The sequence below is a fragment of the Odocoileus virginianus genome, chromosome 32 (assembly GCF_023699985.2).
Source record: "Odocoileus virginianus isolate 20LAN1187 ecotype Illinois chromosome 32, Ovbor_1.2, whole genome shotgun sequence".
NCBI lineage: Eukaryota > Metazoa > Chordata > Mammalia > Artiodactyla > Cervidae > Odocoileus > Odocoileus virginianus.
Window position 1 is genome coordinate 35,355,731 of NC_069705.1, and position 22,598 is coordinate 35,378,328.

At 36.7% G+C, this 22,598-nt stretch overlaps 1 protein-coding gene and 1 long non-coding RNA gene across 3 annotated transcripts in view; one reads left to right on the plus strand and one right to left on the minus strand.

Moving 5' to 3' along the window:
- Positions 1-22,598, plus strand: part of VEGFC (vascular endothelial growth factor C) — an 80,579-nt gene that overhangs the window by 44,809 nt on the left and 13,172 nt on the right. For both annotated transcript variants that reach the window (XM_020890444.2, XM_070460113.1), the window contains exons 2-3: positions 9,406-9,619; positions 11,412-11,602. In XM_020890444.2, coding sequence (XP_020746103.2) covers positions 9,406-9,619; positions 11,412-11,602 — 405 coding nt within the window. The remainder of the gene's footprint in view (positions 1-9,405; positions 9,620-11,411; positions 11,603-22,598) is intronic.
- The window catches only part of LOC139032616 (uncharacterized), a 68,833-nt gene continuing 65,171 nt past the window's right edge, over positions 18,937-22,598 (minus strand). The window contains exon 4 of the long non-coding RNA XR_011485181.1: positions 18,937-19,608. This is a non-coding gene — a long non-coding RNA (uncharacterized lncRNA). The remainder of the gene's footprint in view (positions 19,609-22,598) is intronic.

A 22,598-nucleotide genomic window follows, 5' to 3' on the forward strand; every position in this document is an offset into this window, starting at 1 on the left:
ATCTTGGTTATAAATAGCATGCCTGGAACAGTTCTTTGGCACATAGGAGTCATTCAATAAAAATTTTAAAAATCATAAAAAATTTTCCCTTCTTTGCTATTTATTTGAAATATCTTATTAGGGACAAGCAGCTGCTTAGTATACCAGCCTTCTTCCTGTGTGCCTCACATTTCTAAGTACTGTCGTCTTAACACAGAGAAGCTTTGCACAACACATTTTATTATCTATATTTATAAATGGGAAACCACAGGCTTGGGATATTATTAATATCATTTTCTTCACTTATTAAAAACTTACTATAAGGAAACACTGGCCTATTTACCAAAACCCAAAGGAATCTGCAGGCTTTGCCAAATAACACTGGGGTAAGAGAGATCATTCCTAGCTGAAAGCTACTCTCTATAGTATGTATGTAGGAATATTTGAATAGGGTGTGTGCTCAGTCACTTCAGTCATGACCAACTCTTTGTGATCCACTGGATGGTAACCTGCCAGGCTCCTCTGTCCATGGGAATCTCCAGGCAAGAAGACTGGAGTGGGTTGCCATGCCCTCCTCCTTGGGATCTTCCCAACCCAGGGATTGAACTCATGTCTCCTGTGTCTCCTGCATTGCAGGCGGATTCTTTACCACTGAGCCACTGGGGAAGCCCTATTTGAATAGTAGGTTTTAGTTTTGTGGCATTTCTTTAGTAGTCAGTAAATGCATTCACTACATATGGCTTCATGTGAACTACCTGTTGCTATTTTTGCAATTGTATCTGGAAAAGGGTTGGAATTAATATTTTTGCAATCTTTTCACCATCCTAAGGGGGAAAAAGTCAATTTCATTCGAGAACAAAAGACAAACAAGAGGTTTTCAGTGTTCAGTGCAAGGCTTCTGTGTACAGAGTATCATGTCCATTGCGCTGATAATGCAGACATGTCAGATGGTCTACGCTGCCATGAGAAAGTTGTCTCAAAAATAACGTGATTAAAAATGAATGTTTAAAATATTTTCTAAGAGTCTAACTTAGATTTTAATGAAACAAATATTTGACTTTTTATTTAATTCATATATTTGGTAAACCAGAAAAGTAATTTTTATTTTTGAAAAAAGCTTATGCTATTGTAATGGATTTTAAAGAATCCATTCTTTATTATTGGAGAAGGAAATGGCAACCCACTCCAGTATTCTTGCCTGGAAAACTCCATGAACAGAGGAACCTGGCAGGCTACTGTCCATGGAGTTTCTAAAGAGTCGGACATGACTGAGCAGGCACGCATGCATTCTTTTTATGGCACTATTTTTCAGCACTTACAATAAGAAGGTCAGAGGATTAGGCAAAAGTTAAAACTCCCAGTTAGCAACTTCCAATATTAAACTCAAATTTAAATACCTGCTTCCAGGGTTATCTATCTGTGGCACATCAGGTTGGTGTAGATATAGATGATGGGTGACCTGTGGGTGAGAGAATCCCTACCCTAACACCTTCACTGAGACATCAGGTAACATGATTTGCTAAGGTCATATAAAACACTTACAAACTTTTATTCCTTAGAAGGATGCCATTTGATTTTCCAGAATTATTTGTGACTTTTACCAAAGACTGATTTTTACAGTGATTTATATAACTATGTATTGGACAATTTCTCAAATCTAAACCCTCTCCAGGATGCCACTTAGCCCAAGTGTTGTTTTTAAAGCCTTTAAATAACTAGAACATACTTTTACAATTTATAAATTTTGCCAGAATGGGTGGTTACCTAAAGGAAACAGAATGATCCCCAGGTTCATCTGTCCTAATAAATGCCATAATTAGATAAGAAAGAGTGCATAAGCACGTTCCTTTGCTATTTTAGGGGCAGAATAAATAACTTCAGTAACCGATTATTCTAGAGCTTCCCAGGTGGCACTAGTCGTAAAGAACCCAACCCTGCACATTGCAGGGTTGCCGGTTCAACCCATGGGTCGGGAAGACCCCCTGGAGGAAGGCATGGCAGCCCCCCAACCCCGTCGAGTACTCTTGCCTGGAGAATTCCATGGACAGAGAAGCCTGGCGGGCTACAGTCCATGGGCTCCCAAAGAGTCGGACACGACTGAAACAACTTAGCATGCACCATGCAAATACTTATTCAACTGATTCGATGACACCCTGTTTTCAAAGAAGAAAGGAAGAAAGACGAATAATAGTGTAAAGCTCTTGATCTTGATAACTGCTTTATGTTAGTTTGCTATTTTGATTTCATAGGACAAAGAGATGATGTGCACAATTACTCATATGACAAATAATTCCTTTCCAAATTTTTAGTTGGTTTCTTATTAAACTGATGATTTAATCACATCATCTTCCCTTTGCTTTATCTTATGAATTTGTCCATGAAAATATACACTTATTTCAAATATAAAATTTTACTTGAGCCAGACTTTTAAAAATGACATATGGACAGTTTAAGAAAAAATATGTGTCCCTTATTTTCTAGTTTGAACATTAAGTAATTTTTCTCCCTCTTTTCCCAATATAGATATATTAAACAACTAATCAGATTTGCCTATGATCCTTCTTCTGTCACTTAATGAAAATCCAGTAGTATGGTCAAAACTTTCTTTGATGGACTCTTACCATTCTTTTGATTCTGATTGTGAATATTTGATAAGAATATATGCTTTTAGGTGAAAGGAAATTTTCCATAATTTAATTATGTACATTTTCCCATGAATTTTTAACTTCATAAAATGATTAAATGATTGCCTACTTTATATACAGCCTAGTAATTAAGATTGCTGTTCAAAGGGACTGTAGTTTTATTAACAGCTAATTTCCACTCACTGGCGAATCTAGGACCACTGCCAACAATCCTAGATGAATACTATGGCTTTCACCTCTCATTGACTCTCTGGAATCACTCAGGTCTTGGAGGAAGGACAACCTACATGCACTTTTGTCTTCTTCCTACCTCTGAACAACTCCTAGTGAGCACAGAGCAGCAAGAGGAAAATTAGTTTTTACCAACTATGTGTGTATAGTTGGTCAGAGCCTACTTTCACTATCATCTCAGGTGTTCCCTTCATGTTGTGATTCTTATGTTACAGAGAATTGTAGAGTGTGGATAAAATCCCAAAGCTCTTCCTCATCATGTAACTTCTAGAATTAGAGACCTTGCTTCATCTGGCTCTTGGCAGAGTAAGAAGGAGGTGTGTTTTAGCTTTAGGAATCACCAAAGGAGTTTATGCTTGGTTGTAGCTCTGCTTTCAACACTGCACTCTCAGCTTTTATTGCCACAGCATCTCAAAATCTTCCAATAACCGTCACATGGGTTATTGTTTGCAAATGTAGACTTGCTGACGATACATAGGAATAATTACAGTAATCTCCTAATTGATCCCTCCAAGACAGAATGCAAAATTGGATTCATTCTTAGATTCTGTTAAGCTTTCCATTACAGTTGAATATCCATTTGAAAGACACTATTTTAAGACACACAAAATCTCTTTGGAAAATAAAAGGAAAATATTAATATTCAAGAAAATGACCTCAGCATTCTGGAAAACATTGGTGAACATAAAGACTCAAGAAAGCATTGACAAAGGACCAGCTTTTCATATGGATAGAACTTCTGCTTGAAGGAGTTTAGTGTTTCCTTGGATCAGAACTCATTCTAGGTTGCTCGGGCCTCTTTTACTTCTTGAAAATAAACTATCAATGTGAATGTGCCATGGTTAGCAGGTAATATCTACTATCAAGATTTTGTTCTTCCTTGATTCACATAAAGCACTATAATGCTTAACAACTCAGTATCTAGGTCGCTGTTCATTTAGAACAAAATTGCAGAAGGCAGATCTAAAGAAGTTCTGCCCTAGAGCTGGCACAGTACTCAGAGTTACAGTTTGAGACTCAGTTTATCTAAAACCATAGTCTCTGTACTGTGCTTCTGCTCCCCCAAAAAGGTAAAATGACAAGTAATCCCACTCCCAACTACCAAATGTATAATATGCATTCATATTAAAGGTCTATTTGAATCATCACAAAAGCTCCATGAGGAAGATATCATTATTGGCATTTATGGAGTAAAATGAGGTTCAGAGGAATGAAATCTGATGTTACTCAATTAAAATAAAGTCTGTAGACTATACTACAAAGCTACAATCATCAAGACAATATGGTACTGGAACAAAAACAGAAGTATAGACCAATGGAAAAAGATAGAAAGCCCAGAGATAAACCCACACACCTATGGGCACCTTATCTGTGACAAAGGAGGCAAGAATATACAATGGGTAAAACATAGTGTCTTCAATGAGTGGTGCTGGAAGAACTGGACAACTACATGTAAAAGAATGAAATTAGAACACTTCCTAACACCATACACAAAGATAAACCCAAAATGGACTAAAGACCTAAATGTAAGACCAGAAAATATAAAACTCTTTTAGAATAAAACATAGGCAGAACACTGTATGACATAAATCATAGCAAGATCCTTTATGACCCACCTCCTAGAATAATGTAAATAAAAACAAAAATAAGGAAGTGGGACCTAATTAAACTTAAAAGCTTTTGCAAAGCAAAGGAAAATATAAACAAGGTGAAAAGACTACCTTCAGAATGGGAGAAAAGAATAGTAAATGAAACAACTGACAACTTCCAAAATATACAAGCAGCTCATACAACTCAATAGTGAAAAACAAGCAACTCAATCAAAAAGTGGGCAAAAGACCTAAACAGACATTTCTCCAAAGAAAACATATAGATGGCTAATAAACACATGAAGAGATGATCAACATCACTCATTATTAGAGAAATGCAAATCAAAACTACAATGAGATATCACTTCACACTGGTCAGAATGGCCATCATCAAAAAATCCACAAACAATAAATGCTGGAGAGGATGTGGAGAAAAGGGAATGCTCTTGCACTGTTGGTGGGAAACTATGGAAAACAGTCACTATGGAAAACAGTATGGAGATTCTTAAAAAAAAAAAAAAAACTAGGAATAAAACCACCATATGACCCAGCAATACCACTTCTAGGCATATACCCTGAAGAAACCAAAACTGAAAAAGACACATGTACCCCAATGTTCATTGCAGCACTATTTATAATAGCTAGGACATGGAAGCAACCTAGATGTCCATTGACAGATGACTGCATAAAGAAGTTGTGGTACATATACACAGCGGAATACTACTCAGCCAAAAAAAGGAACACATTTGAGGCAGTTCTAATGAGGTGAATGAACCTAGAACCTACTATCCAGAATGAAGCAAGTCAGAAAGAGAAAAACAAATGCCGTATGTTGATGCATATATATGAAATCTAGACAGATGGTGCTGATGAACCTGTTCACAGAACAGCAGTGGAGATGCAGACATAGGGAACTGACTGATGGACAATGGTTGGGGTGAGGAGGGAGAGTGTAAGATGAATGGAGAGAGCAGCATGGAAGCATATACACTAACATATGTAAAGAGGTAGCCAATGGAAATTTACCGTATGACTCAGGGAACTCAAACTGGGGCTCTGTGATAACCCAGAGAGGTGGGAAATAGCAGGAGGTGGGAGGGAGATTCAAGAAGGAGGGGACAAATGTACACCTATGGTTAATTTATGTTGATGTATGACAGAAAGCAAAGCAACATTGTAAAGAAGTCATCAATCAATTAACTATATATATATATATATATATATGTCTATCTATATATATATATATTTTTTTAAACTTACAATAAAAAAAAAGGTCTGCAGCCAACATGAATATCTGGATCTTTTGATACTACAGCTTATTTTTCTTCCATGCAAATATGGTAACTAAAATCTAGTGGGAATAAGTAAGTAAATTACTCAGTATCAAGCTTTTTTATAACATTTGCCTATGATAGCTTCTGCTTTTGCCAATGGTTTTTTTGGTCTTATAAAGTTACATTATGTATTGAGGGGCTCTAGTCGCAAAAGTGGATTTGTTTTAAATCAAACAGTATATCAAAGGCGTGGTCTGTGCAGATATAAGAAGAGTGAAGTAAATGAAAGGCTGAAATGAGAGCAAATACTATAGCCTTCCAACATGCTTAGAGATGATTACTGTTACATTTTTATTCAGATAATAAAGCTTTACATTTAAAGTTTAAATTTTAAAATATAGAAATATTTTTGTTGTTGTTTAGTCCCTAAATCATGTCTGACTCTTTGTGACCCCACAGACTCTAGCCCCCCGACTCCTCTCTCCATGAGATTTCCCAGTCAAGAATACTGGAGTGGAAAAAAAAAAAAAAGAATACTGGAGTGGATTGCCGTTTCCTACTTCAGGGATCTTCCCAACCCAGGGATTGAACTCATCCTTGCGTTGCAGGCATATTCTTTACCACTGAGCCACCTGGGAAGCCATAGAAATACATAAAGAACATAATAATTAACTTAATCTTACAACTTGAAGAAGATAACTTTTTTGCCACATATATTTTACTTTTGGGAATACATACACACACGCATGCAATCTGTCTAGATATATTGTTCTCTGAAATAAAAATTCTACATATATGAACAATGTGTATAGGGGTATATTATATATAAGCTGTGTTTTCTCCATTTTCATAGACTGTATTATGAGCCTCTGTTCACATCTAGATTACATATCCATATCATCACTTTATAGTGACATTACTTTCTGCGCTAGTTTCTGTTTGTATTGTACGTTATTCAATCAATTCCTATTTATTGTATGTAAAGCTGCTTTTTATATTTGCTATCATAGAGAGCCTCATGATAAATATGTGCATATTTCTGGCATAATTATATTATCACCCCTATTAGACAGGGAATTTAATTCCAAAGTGCATTCGCTGTCTAAAATGGAGCTTGTTTCTAAGGCTTTTCAAGTTGAAATAGCACATTTTCCTTGAATAGCTGTACAAATTTATACCCTCGCCAGGACTGAAAGGGACGCTAGCTTCCTTCACTTCTGCTGTCACCAAGTACTCATTAATTGTATTTACACTCTGTGAATATGCAGTTCAAGTACGTTGTCCATTTTTCTACTGAAGTGTCTGCTTATATTTTCTTAATAACATGTTCATATAATATTTTAAGAATATTAGCCCTTTTCTATCTGTCATGTGTATTGCCAATGATTTTTCTACTTTATTGTCTGTCTTTTGTTTACAGTGTTTTCTACCATAAAAATAGTTTACATTTTATTTTCCTATTCACTTCTAGAAAGGCCTTTTTTCAATCTAAGAGTATAAATAGGGTAAATAGAGTAACTTTTATTTTCTAGTATCTTTTTCATTTTTTATACTGCATTTTCTCCATTGTGAGTTATATGCATATGTTTTTCTTCTGTTTCTCTATTGGGTAATCAATTGTATTCTCTTACAGATGTAATTATTGTTAGCGTTATTTTCCTTTTTAAATTTTGAAGTACAAAAGTGATTTGCCATGAAACTTCACATAATACTTAGTTGAAAGCCCTCTTCAGCATCCTTCTCAAGCAGGAGTTTGGTGTGTACCTTTCACCGGGTCATACAATGTCGGTATTGTATCGCAGCTCCTTTTGGTAAAGAGAACATTCCTGCCTGTTTCTTGTGAGACTCGTGTGACCAGGTTAGGTCACAGCCTGGCTTTGATTCCAGCTGAGTCATGGGGGAAAGTCCCCCAGGGCCCTGGGACCCACCAGTTACGAAGTCTCACGTTACTCTGGGTGTTCCAGGGCTAGTCATGCCAACAGGCAAACAGAACCCCACCCAGGACATGGCCTCCATGTCATGGCAGTGACCACAAATATGCCCATGTATTTTATCATCTTTCTCTTCAGTAGTAATCCTTTAAGATTCTGAGATGTTGATGATTCTTGAATCTTGTGTCTCATCTGACATTTTCCTGAGAAAGATATTTCATACACATTTAATTGGGAGACTGTGCAAGGATATTTTGTCACTTTTGTGTAAGCTAAGGTCTCCTGTCCACCTGACTCTTGATCTATTCAGTAGAGGTGTATTTTGTATAACTGTCTGGTGTATCATCCTATAATCTTCTAGAAAGCCATGGATTACTATCAATACTCTTATAACACAGGCTTAAAGAGATTAATTAATATGCTCAATTGATACAACAGTGAGGAAAGGGGAAGTGCTTAACTGCACGGCCAGTTTTATTATCTAATAGGAAGGAACCCATTTCATAAGCTACTGCCTACGAGGCTCTGTGATAATGTAAGAAATCTATCTTAGATTATGTTCCTCAAAATGTAGTACAAAAACCACCTACATCAGAATGATTTGGAGTGTGAAAAATGGTGGTGGAAAGACTTTCAGTTTAACTGTATTTTGATTTTTAAAGCAAATAAATTAATTTTGTACTTCAGAAATTAGAAAAGAAAATCTGTAACTTGTTGGAATGTAGATTCCTGGTGTCATACAAGATACCTGGCAGGGAAGGTGGGGGGCAAGTACCTCTATTTTTAACACCTCTCAGATTGATTCCTATGGAGCTTAACTTTGAGGCTTAGCGTCCAAAGTATTTAATTATATGTTTAGACTTAAGATGGGATAATCATGGCAATATAAAAATAAACATTTGATGATGTATTTCACTTTGCATATAAAGTTAAACAATGTCCCATTTTCCATAGTTTCAAGGTAAAAATTTAGGAAAAAAAAGAAAAAGGAATTTTTTTTTAATATGGTAACTACTTGAATATAACTTGGAATGTTCTACTTAATTGAATACACCAATATAGACAGTTAACTAATTAGCCGAATTCATGTTCTCTGAGCTAGCATATCATGTCTTTTTACTGGCAGAATAAATCTTGATGATCAGAGTTTTTGGAAATACTGGAAGGTCCCACCAAAATGTAAACCTTATTGTGATTCTGTTATTGAAACCTCATTCTTCATGGGATCTTTTGTTCTAAAATAGTTTTCATAAACTAAAATTCCTAATTTCAAACCTCATGCTTAATTACATTTCATTGATGTTAATAACTAAAAGTGAAACAAAGAATTATCATAGACTGGATTTTGATCTCATTTATGTTGGAAGGTAATAGAAGCTTAGATAACTTTTAAACTTGCACATTCATCAACTTTGTAAAACAATGATAAGCTACTTTAGAAATTATTTTAAAAATTGTGTCTCAAAATTTTCTATCCTAATGACCAAATGTGTATTTTATATTTTAATTGTGATATTTAATTTCATTTAAATTGTGTTACTGATTCAAATTAAAAGATGAATGTAGTTTTACCAAGAAAAGTTAAGCAATTTGGGGAAAATAAATAATATTTTAATAGAAATGTAGCATGTATTTTATATATATATATATGTATATACACTTATGCATATATATATATATCAAACTAGCCTGAAAGTTTTCTAGCGCCTCTGTTTCCTTAATCTGAGAAGTACTATGTTGCATTCTTCTTCCACAGGCTTATGCAGGCAAAGAAATGGAGGAGCAGCTGCGGTCAGTGTCCAGTGTGGATGAACTCATGACTGTGCTCTACCCCGAATATTGGAAAATGTACAAGTGTCAGCTAAGGAAAGGAGGCTGGGAACATAGTAAAGAACAGGCTAACACCAACACAAGGACAGGAGAGACTCTAAAATTTGCTGCAGCACATTATAATACAGAGATCTTAAGAAGTAAGTATGGGAAAAGAAAGTATATAATAAGCTTCACATGTCAGCCCAGTGCAAATTGCCATTCTGATCCTTTAATTTCAGCATTTGTAATACCACTGAATACCTTTAAGGCCAAAAGTAAAACAGAAAATGAAGAATTATTTTCCAAATACAGAATTTTAAGATTTCACTGTAAGTGGTTAAAGTGGTTTCTTGAAAAATAAAGACCGGTGCATGCGTATCAACACACTGTAATTTTTTTTAAAACATACAAATGAATTTTACACACTATAACACTTCAATCACTTAAACATTCTAGATCACAAAAATTAATTGCACAAAACTTTTCTTTTGCTTTGAATATAGAGATGTTTACTTTCTACATCATCCAAAATCATCTTGTCAACTGCTATTTGTTTCTTGTTGCTTTAGATGGAACTTAACTTGAGAGCTGGGCTTTGATAAAGTTAGTGAGTGATCTCTAAGCAGCAGTCACAAAAAATTATGGTTGCACAAAGTGACGTAGACCCCCTGGGGGTCTCTTGTTGGACTACTTAAAAAATAACTCCTTTCAGTTGTTAGATATTAACTGCTATAAAGGCTTGAGATTGCAAATTATTTTGAGAAAAAAAGCAAACAAAAATGGTTTCATGATTGAATAACCCATAGTTTATATCTTTTTTTCTAGACACTTTATTTTAGGGGAAATAGGGGAAAAATAAACTAGAACATTTAAGAAGTATATCATCTGTAATGCGGTCTTTATAAAGAGTCAACAGTGCCATAGGTAAAGCGCCAACTCACTGGAAACAGAATTCCAAGAGGAAGCATGAAAGGAATAGGAAGCTTTGACTTTTCCTGAAAAAGAAATTTTGTTCAGGATACATGTCCCTGTTACTAGAAAATACCTTCTCATTTCAAGTAGCTATCACCAAGACATGGTCACCAGTCTAAAAATGAGTTTTCAAAACCAAAGCCATCATCTCATTCACAACTCAGTTTAAAAAGAGAAATTAAACATGTTGTTTATATTTGCTTTGCAACATTAAAAATACTACATATAATAGCAAATGAGTATGATTCTATTTATAAACATCTACATGTTAAATTTTCAGGGATCTCCCAGGTGACTCAGTGGTAAAGAATCCACCTGCCAGTTCAGGAGCCAAGAGACAAGGGTTCGATCCCTGAGTTGGGAGGATCCCTGGAGGAGGAAATGGCAACCCACTCCAGTATTCTTGCCTGAAAAAACCCCATGGACAGAGGAGCCTGGAGGCTAAGTCCATGGATTCACAAAGAGTCGGACATGAATGAGCACACATGGACAAGTAAAGTACTGTAGAATCCATTCTAATTGTAAGGAAGCATAACACTAACGGAGCTTGTTACATGGTACTAGACATTAGTTTTGTTGGTTTGTTTGTTTTTTTAATAGAAAATACCTTTAGCTGCTCTGTTAAAGACCATATCATATTCCAGTTCACAGGGCAATGTAGGATCCTGTCAACTTTCTTTATTTATATTTATTTTATTTATATAATAATATATATTATTATTTATATATTATAAATTATAATTTATATATTATATTTTTAAATTAAATTTAAATAAATTAAATTTAAATAAAATAAATTTAAATAAATAAATTGTATTTATAAATTATTTATATATTATATATAAAAATATATAAATAAATATATATTTATTATATCTAAATCTTGACTCTGCAATCCATTGTGAGTGACTTCCAGCTGCTGTGGGTTTTTCCACCTTGGCATCTGTGTGACTTACGGCCTTCCCTGTGACCCGACAGGTATTGATAATGAGTGGAGAAAGACTCAATGCATGCCACGGGAGGTGTGTATAGATGTGGGGAAGGAGTTTGGAGCAGCAACAAACACCTTCTTTAAACCTCCATGTGTGTCCGTCTACAGATGTGGGGGCTGCTGCAACAGCGAGGGGCAACAGTGCATGAACACCAGCACCGCTTACCTCAGCAAGACGGTAGGTATGCGGCTCCGGCAGGCCCCGGCCTGGCTTCACCTCTGCTCCCGCCAGGGAACTTAGTGCAGGGACTGCCCGGCGGTCCAGGGGCTGGGACTGCGCCCTCCAGCACGGGGGGACCGGGTTCTATTCCCGGTCCAGGAGCTAAGACCCTACATGCCTTGCAGCCAAAAAACTAAAACATAAAAAAGAAGCAATATTGTAACAAACGCAATAAAGACTTTTAAAATGGTCCCCAGCAAAAGAAAAAGATTTTAAAAATAAGTTAGCTCAATTCAGAGCTGCTTCTCTTGTCTGTGAGGAATGAAGTGAATTTTTCAATAGTTGTGTTTTTGATGAGAGACTATCACCAAAAACGTAACTGATACTTTATGAACTCTGTTTATATAGTGGCATCAAAGCCACTTTTTACAAATCCAATGGAAAAAATTAATGACAGTAGCATATTCTCCAAAAGATAGTATTGATTTTTAAAAGATATTAAAATTAATGCTGTTTTTATATTCAGGTTAAACTCTTATTTAAAAGGAATTTTGGTCTTCTGAGTCTGATGAAAAAAACATGTTGACTTTTTTTAAAGTTACAGAAAATAAACATGAGGGATTTAGGAATTATTGTAAAATAACATTTTTTAAATACCTTTAGTTGTGTATATTTTAAAATACTTCAGTCAAGTGGTATGATGTGCATCCTAGACAATATCGTTTATTACTATGGTGCTTGGTTTAAATGAAATATCAACTTGCATTGATTTTTTTTTAAAGGCCTTGATATACCAGTTGAGTTTTCCAAAGAACGAAGGGCTATGTCTCTTTTAAAATTGGGATGATATGCAATACACTCGAACAATAGATTTTTGAAGAGTTATGTTACCAAGTAAAACAAAATATATCTATTAAGAGCTCATAATTAATCATTTTAGAACTGCCTTATTGGATTTAGTTGATGAAATTTATTTTTTGAGTGCTTATATCATATAGATTTGAATGACAGCCATTGTAGTATTGGAATTTTTTGTTCATTTCTGGAAATTCCTGTTTTTTGAATAGTTCATTTATTTACTTGGTGAAAATAAGTTAACAGTTGACAACATCCAAGGCTGTTTTTCATTACTCGGTTCAGTTCAGTCGCTCAGTCATGTCCGACTCTTTGCGACCCCATGGACTGCAGCACTCCAGTCCTCCCTGTCCATCACCAACTTCTAGAGCTTGCTCACACTCATGTCCATTGAGTTGATGAAGCCAACAAACTATCTCATGCTCTGTTGTCCCCTTCTCCTCTCATTTTCAATCTTTGCCAGCATCAGAGTCTTCTCCAGTCAGTCAGTTTTTCACATCAGGTGGCCAGAGTATTGGAGTTTCAGCTTCAACATCAGTCCTTCCAGTGAATATTCAGGACTGATTTCCTTTAAGATGGATTGGTTGGATCTCCTTGCAGTCCAGGGGATACTCAAGAGTCTTCTCCAATACCACAGTTCAAAAGCATCAATACTTTGGCACTCAGCTTTCTTTATAGTCCAACTCTCACATCCATACATGACTACTAGAAAAATCATATAGCTTTGACTAGACAGACCTTTGTTGGCAAAGAAATGTCTCTGCTTTTTAATATGCTGTCTAGGTTGGTCATAGCTTTTCTTCCAAGGAGTAAGCATCTTTCAATTTCATGGCTGCAGTCACCATCTGCAGTGACTTAGGAGCCCAAGAAAATAAAACCTCTCACTGTTTCCATTGTTTCCTCATCTATTTGCCATGAAGTGATGCTTCCCTGGTGGCTCAGATGGTAAAAGCGTCTGCCTACAATGCGGGAGACCTGGATTTGATCCCTGGGTCGGGAAGATCCCCTGGAGAAGGAAATGGCAACCCACTCCAGTACTGTTGCCTGGAAAATCCCATGGGCAGAGAGCCTGGTGGACTGCAGTCCATGGGGTCGCAAAGAGTCGGACATGACTGAGCGACTTCACTTTACTTTGATGGGACCAGATGCCATTATCTTAGTTTTCTGAATGTTGAGTTTTAAGGCAACTTTTTCACTTTCCTCTTTCACTTTCATCAAGAGGTTCTTTAGTTCCTCTTCACTTTCTGCCATAAGGGTGGTGTCATCTGCATATCTGAGGTTATTGATATTTCTTCCGGCAATCTTGATTCCATCTTGTGTTTCATCCAGCCTGGCATTTCTCATGATGTACTCCACATGTAAGTTAAATAAGCAGGGTGACAATATACAATCTTGACATACTCCTTTCCCAATTTGGAACCAGTCTGTTGTTCCGTGTTGTTTCATTACTAATCCCCCACTGATTCTTCTACTGTGTGTTAGCGACAGTGTTTTAAATGAATCTGGTTTTACAATGTCTCAAGCTTTATAGAGTAACATTAATGATTACTTTAATATTTACATTAAATAGTTCAAAATATATCTTCTGTAGATACCAGTGCCCAACATTTTGTGTAAAGTTCCTCAGTCAGGCTTTTTCTCTGCGACACCAAACTAGCCCCAAACAACAACAGCGTCGTAAAAAGCACCTGGTCTTCTGGTTTTCCTTCTCACTGCATGACGTCGTCTCTAGTCAGAAAGAAAGAAATCATCCCTGATGGGACTGTCACCAAATCAGATGTTAAGTCTCGAGTCCCCATGCCCAGCAGCATGTCTGTCATCCAAGATACTTCTGATGCTCTTTCCAGCTTAGGAAACACCATCCTCCTTGCTCTCCCTGCTTCCCCATCCCTGCTTCCTATCCATCCTCAACACCGCCCTGAGGATATTTTCAGACACACCAGACTGATGCTATTGGTTTCCAGAGTAAGAGGCCTTCAGCGATTCCCGGTTGCTCCTAGAATGAGACCAAATTCTCTATCACTGCCTCTGCCTTCCTCCACGGCGTGCTCTAACACGACTCTCCCTTGACCTCCCTCTCTGTAGTCCCCGTGATCTCAGCTTCCTTCAGTTCTGAGACCCCATCGCCCTCCGCCCCAGACCTTTGCACACAGCTCTGGGCCACCCTGGCCTTCCAGTCTCCTCCCGCTAAGACACCAGCTCCTCAGACCTCAACTCAAGTATCGCGTGGCTCCAGGAAGCCCTGGGGGAGATTTTTCTGACTTGGTTACACTCAGTATTCTTGAAAATTCTTTGTGGTTTCTAATACTTTTCTTTCAAAGCAACAACTATAGCTTATAATCATATAGTTTATAAATAGGGTCATTATTATTTGATTAATGTCTGTCACCTCCACAGAGGGAAGAACAGGTCTATTTCATGCACTGATCATCCGGGTGCCCACCACAGAGGGAGTGCACACCCCCTTATAGGAGCCCCAAAAACCATGGACCCTCTCACCAGAAAAGAAATGAAAGCACAGACACATCCACAGCATTTGCCCTACAGTTTCAGGGAGTTGGTTCTCTGACCCTTAATCCTTAAGTGTTCAATCAGACTTTAAAACAATTTCTTAATGATTAAGAATATTAAAACAGTTGATTAACTCACTTGTGTAATTTTTAAATGATTCTTTTACCAACCAAAAGTGTATACTATAAATTGCAGCTCTATCTTTTAAGAAGATCTATTTCTTTAACAAATAGGAGAGAAAATTCTCCTTTTTTTTCCCATTTATATTTAATACAAGCAAAAGTCAACATTCTATTTCTCTTACTATCAGCTTACTAAATATGTGTTTACATGTGTGCCAAGTTGGAGTCCCTTAGGTAAAAGTCTGAATTTGGGAAACAGAAAATCAATTCTTTGTTAGTAAGCAAAGCAAATATATTTAGTCTTCAACAAACCATTAGTAGTTTTCTGTGACCAGTACATATTTATTCTCTAATTAGGTCACTGGTCTATTTAGGTCACATATTCACCTAATTGGTATCAGAGTAAAGGTATTTATGTAGGGACAATATGTATATACACAGCATACAAACTGCTCTGCCACGTTGGAGGCCTTAAAGGGGTTTAGGCTTCAGAAATTCTAAGTCTCCAGGGCTAAGAGCATTTAGTGCTAAGTTTAAGTGCTATGTGTAAATAAAACAGAATTTGAGCCAGTAGCCTCAGTACTTAAACATCAAACATGGTATCTTTTTCCTGGAAGAAAATTAAGTCTACTTTATATCATACGGAAATAGTTCTGGCTGTATTTCACCTTCTTTGACCTCCAAACTTCACAGAATTTAAGAGTATTTTATGATACATTTATGATGTTGCTACTATTCATTTTACTGGCTTCCTCCCTATTATCTGCTCACAGGAAAAACAATCAGAATTTGCTATACCACTTTTGAAGTCTGGTTTATTGTTGTTGGTTTATGTTGTTCTCCCATTTTGTTTGGATCCTTTTCAATAGACTTGATACTTAAAATAATCACTTTTCACAATTCTTATAAATTCTGATCTGCAAAGCAGCAATTTTTAACTTTGTAAATAGTGGGGTAATTTGCACTTTACTACTTCAATTTTTAAAAGATTTGCAGAATTTTGGAATTAAAAATTTGAAATCAGTTGGGAAAGAGGCACTTAGTCTTCTGGGTCCTGCCCTGGGCACCCTCCTCTGACTGCACATGCTCTCCTTCCTTACCTTCTCTCTCTGCTCTTCTGGGGATCCCTCCCCCAAATCTCCATCTCTACCTCAGACTTCTCTCGTGGTTTCCCCACAGCCTACTCAACCTCGTGACTGGGCTTCCCCTAGACAGAGTCAGTCTGTCTCACACCAGATCCCATCCTTTCCCTGCCCCCAGTCGCATCCTCACAAATAAACAAGTCAATGAATCGTTTTCTTTCTTCAGTATTCTGTCTTAGTAAATGATGCCATTCTTTTATTAGTCGATTGACCTGATTTTTCTTCATTTCACTAAAAGCCCAATCAGCGTTTCCTATACCTTTCCAAGATCTCTGGGACCCGTCAGTGCCTTTAATGTGCTGACCTCATTCTGGTCTGGACCACATCCATCCGTTACCTGGACCATTACGCATGGACCAGCTCTAAACTGATGTCAAAGCCCCCTTCCTACTTCCCTTCAATCCCCTTGCCACATTGTAGCAGTGTTTCTTCTTTCTAAATGATAAATCTGACACTGCTCAGAACTCTCCAGTAACATTGCTTATTGACACTGAGCCAGCATACAGCAAATGTATAGGTAAACTGGTCTTTGTGTTTGAAACATCTCCTAACACACCACTCCATATCCCCACTTATCTAGCTAATTTCTACTCAACCTCAGCCTGGACATAAATGTCACCTTCACAGCATCCTGTCCTATGCTTCAGTAGCAGCCTTTATCACTCATCCGACATAGAATCATCACCTTATCAGTCAAATCATTTTACTTCCCATTCTCTAAACCCTAAGAAAGCAAAGGCTGTGTTTGGTTATCACTATGGGGCATAACAGTGCAGAAGTTGGTATGCGTTAAACACTGGGCACTCAATAGAATAAATCCTTAGATGAAAGGAAACAGATTTGAGGTCAAAGGTGGAGTTTTAAATAGGCTTATTTTGAAGCATCTGAGTGGTAAGTAGGTAGAGATACCAGAGGGAGATTGGGCATGTAATTCTAGAATCCTACAACAAGTGATTGGATCTTCAGCTGTAGATCTGGGAAGAAACCTCACACTGATGAATGTTTCTTGGAGCCTTGGTGTGGTTGTTACTGCTTAGAGAATTCTTATATCAGGAGGGAAGACTGAAAGCCAATGCTGAGGAATGGCCAATATTCAGTTGTTGATAGTCCCATCTATTTCTCTCTTTGGTTTTGTAACTTCATGCCCTTCTCCAGCCTGAAGAATCCACTCAGATTTTTTTTTTATACTGAAAGGGAGAATTTGAATTTGAATTCAATTAATCAAGTGTGGTGAAGCACGTACTCTGTGGCGCCTATCAAGAAGGTTCACAAGCCAAGGAGAGCAAGACGTGAAACTGCTGAAGGCAGTGTTTCTGTCTTTGACATTTTTGCTAATATAATTATGTTTTTTTATATTTTCAGAGTAGAATAAATGGTAGCATGTGATGATTGTTTTCAAACATAAAAGGAAGTTTCTTAGTGGTATTTTCTGAAGGAAAAAAAAAAAGTTTTTGTTTCATTACAGGAATTCCAGACATCTTTTGGCACCAAATCACCAACTAGAATCATATAAACTGTACCTTAAGTAATGTACAACCCAAGTTTTTAGTAGAAACTTTATAGAGCATTTTTACAGTGCTTTACGAAGGGCAGGTTATCAGCATGTGTGAGGAAGCCAGCCGTGAGCTGAAAAGTAAAACCACATGCACTAAGCATTCCAGAGTGAGCTAATCGATAACAACTGCTTCAGAGTCCTTCCCAAATAACATCTAAGCAAGTTTGAAAAGTTACACAGATCGGATGTCCTCTTGACCTCACTCCTAAGCCTATGCTTCAAGTGTTGTATGTTTAAGACACGTAACCAAAAAGTAGAAAGCAGATTTTGCAGAATGTAAATTATTTGATGGCAAAAGCAGAAGCAAAAGGCATCTGCTTTCGAGCCAACATTTGGATAAAAAGCTATTTAAACGTTGGTATTGTCATTAAGCAGCTTCGCTGAAGATAGGAATGAAAAAAGAACTGCTAAATCCATGGGCTTCCCGTGGACGTCTTGGATTTAGAACCGAAGAAACAACGCATGTCCATTCGTGCCTACAGAAGCTGAGTCTGGGCGCTAAACTTCTTTCCCTCATTCTCGTGTACAAGAGCCACATTATTTAAAATTCCATATTGCCATCTTAAAAAGAAACAGCCATTCTATTTTTTTGTTATTTTATAAAGAAATTAAGCATATAGATTAGCAAAGCTGCTACAGATATGTTGGAGTTAAAGTAAATGTTTCCTAAAATTGTCTTTCACTGCAAAAGGCACTTAATCCTAAGTAAACTGGAGCAGTGGAGTGAAACTTAGAAGGATTATTTTGCACTGCTGACAGGGATAGTTCTTCCATTAATTAAACAGAATACTAGCAGTCTGAAAGATTAATTTATTGCATTCATATGTATTTAACAAGTGGAACGCAATTTGTTATGAATATTTAGCTAAGTAGTATTTGGCAAGAACAGTTGTTGGAAGTCAGGTTTTATCCAGATGTTGGAAAAGAACTCTAGACCAATACCAGTTATCAGAAGTTTCTTTAAGAATACCATTTGCCTTCAGAAGAAAATTAATGCATCTGTTAGACATAACACTTTTTTCCAACTTGAGGTACTGATCATGTCCACAAGTTTTATTCAGTAATTCTAAAACTCCTGAATTGGCATTTTTATTTTAACTGTATTACTGTGTGTACATTTTATGTATAAAAACATATAAAATGAATTCAGTGTCAGATGTCCTAATAAGGACCTGCTGTCTTCCCAGACCTAGCTTAAGTTCTCATAACCTCTTGATACCTGGCCATATGGTTAATATACTCAGTTGAAAGGTTAAAAATAAACCCTCAGTTTTCCTCTTTCCCATTTGGAGGATGATTTGCTTAAATGTTGTATAGTTTTTCTATTGGATTTTGCAGTTATTAGTCTTTAAGTTCGTATTGGTGGCTCAGGCGGTAAAGCATCTGCCTACAATGAGGGAGACCTGGGTTTGATCCCTGGGTCAGGAAGATCCCCTGGAGAAGGAAATGGCAACCCACTCCAGTACTCTTGCCCAGAAAATCCCATGGATGGAGGAGCCTGGTGGGCTACAGTTCATTGGGTCACAAAGAGTCGGATGTGACTGAGTCCGACTTTCTTTCTCTGCAGTTATTAGCCATGCTTTCTGAGGCTACATATTGTATCTGCACTTAATTAACAGGCTCAAAGTTGGAATATTTAAATTAAATACGGTAGTGAGATACTAGTCTCTGAAGAGAAACTGGTCATATTTTGAGATAAAAGAATGTTGTAAAGGAAGGCATTTGTGTGTGTGTGTCATATTTGTAGCCAAATATTCAAACATTCTTTAGAATTTGGTTCTAACCTGTAATCCAGGATCTTCTCAAGAAAGGAAATCCTATACCTTTTTCTTACATGGCCTGCAAGAGGAGTAGAAATAGGGATTGTTGCTACCCTGGGATAAACAACCTATTGTTTCAAGCTTTATTTGAAGTCCATTCTTGTTGGTGGGAATGGACCATTAAATATTTTTATTAAAGAATTCCAGTTGATAGCAAATGAGGACCTCTCAGTTGGAAATGTTTGTCATTTCCTCTTATTTATTACAGTTTTACTGAATAAACAATCAAAAAATTTTTTCAATTTCCATCCATGTTTAAATGTCATCTTTATGTAAATTCTTTTGATCTTTTCTAACCAGTGACTCTTAATGAAAGGCATATACTGATAGTATAGCATCAATCCCCATGGTAAGTTTTATTTTTATTTAGATGCTAAATTATATACAAGCTAAACATCCATCGTTCAAGAACAATTCACTGTATGACATCAAACTATTTTGGGAAACTCATATTCAAAATACCAAGTTATAATTATCATCATCAATTAGTATTTACTAGGTACATGTATATTCGTAGAATTATTAGCTAAAACTGAACATAGTGCATAAACTTTGCACTCTGAGTTTAAATTTAAATTTAAGATTTTTATTGTATTAAAGTATAAAGAATCTATTGTTTCAAACACTAACGTGTTTGGCTACACCTTAACTCTTTTGAAAGAAAATGATAGTCAGTGTTGGTTTCAGCCATTATATAAATAGCAGGCAGAGATTCCTTAAAGGGATGAAACTGCAGGTTCTTGTTTACCAAGAGCATTTGCGGTAAATTATTTGGTATCTTCATAATTCTAACCTAATCTCATTATACATACACAGAGATTTATTTTCCAAATTCGCTCTTATTGTTAGTTTTGCTTGACTGTGATTTTCAGTCATGAATTGATGAAACTGGTATCTTCAGCTGGCATAGGTACAAATACTCCTTAATGCCCACACCTACAGGACACCTCAGTGAATGTTTCTGTTTTATCTAAAGTTGTCAGATGCATAAAACTACTTGTCAAAAATCTTTCTCCTTTTTATATTGGTCAAAGCCATCCTGCTCCGGGTCCTTAAATTTTTTCCACACTGGCACAGTCAAGTAGAGAATTAAGGAAACCCCCTGAAAACTCTCAGGTCAACATTTGGAGGTGAAAAATGTGTTTCAAGAAAAGAAAAGGTGTTTTACTTTAATTTTCAGCCTATTTCTTCCTTTTGATAAAATTAACTTAATTCAACTGGCCAATTACCTACACATAGACCCAAACAAGAAACATCCCTATAACATCAATAATTAAATTTTTATTTTCCTTAATTATAAATAATTTCTTCTCCTAAACTCCTCCACAGTTCTAATGCTTATGAAAAATTTTAATTTACAGGAAATACACAGTTCTTTGTAGTGACTTTTTTTTTTGTGCCCCTTCACTTGTCCTTTTATCCTTATAGCTATTATATTCACCGACCAGAATCCCTTCCACCCTTTGAAAGTATAGGGCCAGGCTTACTTCACTGGGAAGATGCTTCACAATGTGCTTTTTACTGATCTCTGTCTCACTAGAACAGTCTTCTGTTCCCTGGTACACACCTGGTGCTTTGGGGTGGGTCCTGATTGTGGATATTATCCACCCAGGGATGGCTGAAGTCTGTATGTGATCACTCATAATGCTCTCTCCCCTTTGGAGGTCATGCCAGGGTGGAACCTGGTTTTGCAACAATCATTGAATGGAGGAAGGATGCGGCTGAGGTCTGGGGTTGGGAAACCATCATTCACTCTTCTGCAATAGCTGTTATCTCAAATGGTGCCTTATCCTTCACTATCAGGCCTTGTTCTGCCTTGTGTCACTTGAGATAATGCCAGATCTTGCAGTGTTTTTTATATGCATTTTCTAAGCAGAAATGCCTTTGTGGTCTGAAATGTCTGATCCCTCCCTCCCCAAGCATATGAGGCAAGCTTTACTGTTTCTCCATCCCCACCTGCTCCTGCCCTTTGACCCCTGCCCGCTAAAGCCTGCAGAGCTGCCTTGATACCCAGTTATTTCCGCTCAGTCCTTATCACACTTGAGGACGTTTGACCCTCACACACACAGTCCCCTCTCTTTCTTTTACTTCCCTCCACTCAACAGTACCCCCTTCTGGTTCTCCACGTCAGGTCATAATTCTTCCCAAGCATGTTTACTAGTTCATGTATCTTTTTTCATCTTTTACATGTTCCCTGTTGCCCAGGTTTCTATTATTAGACATATTCTGTTTTCATTCAGAATGATCTCACCAAGTAATATCATCAGTGTCCAAGACTTTAATTCCAGTCTTAATACCAATGGCCTTTAAGTGGCTCTCCTAAGCTCTGGGTACATATATCTGAGTACAGAAGAATTAGACATAAATTCTTAGGTTTTTGTGAGCTGACCTATACATCTTCCTATCATGTCCACTATGACAGGGTTTAATTAATTTGTAAATATAAAAATTAAGTAAAGTTAAGTGAGTTTAGAAAATGCTTATTTTCTAAACCACTTTATATTTTTTCTGTAATGCTGGTTCCTAATGTAGGGTCCAGAGATGTTATAAGAAGTAGAAAAATTATAGTATATATAGATAGTAGAGAATTATCTTCTCTTAAAATAATTAAGCATAGTGCAAAAGATTTCTGCCAATATGGTATTTTACCTAAAAAAAGGTTTCCTCCCGACTGCATAAACAAATGTCTTTTTAGAGAGGAAACTGGTCAAAATTATAATACTGGGATATGTTGAGATTATCTGTGCAGAGTAAAGTACTCTGGAAAATATCTAAATTCTTGAGAATGTATGCAAATAACTCACATCTACAGAGCAATCAAAATACATATCACAATCTTATACATGAGTTTATATAATTTTTAAAACAGTCCCATGAATTAATGGGTGAAATGCTGTCCTGAATTGACTGATTTTAAAAGAAATATTCAGCTTCAAGAAACTTAAATGACTTTTCCAAGATCACACAACTTATAAGTGTGGTTGCTGATAAAGTGCCCTCTCTGGATGT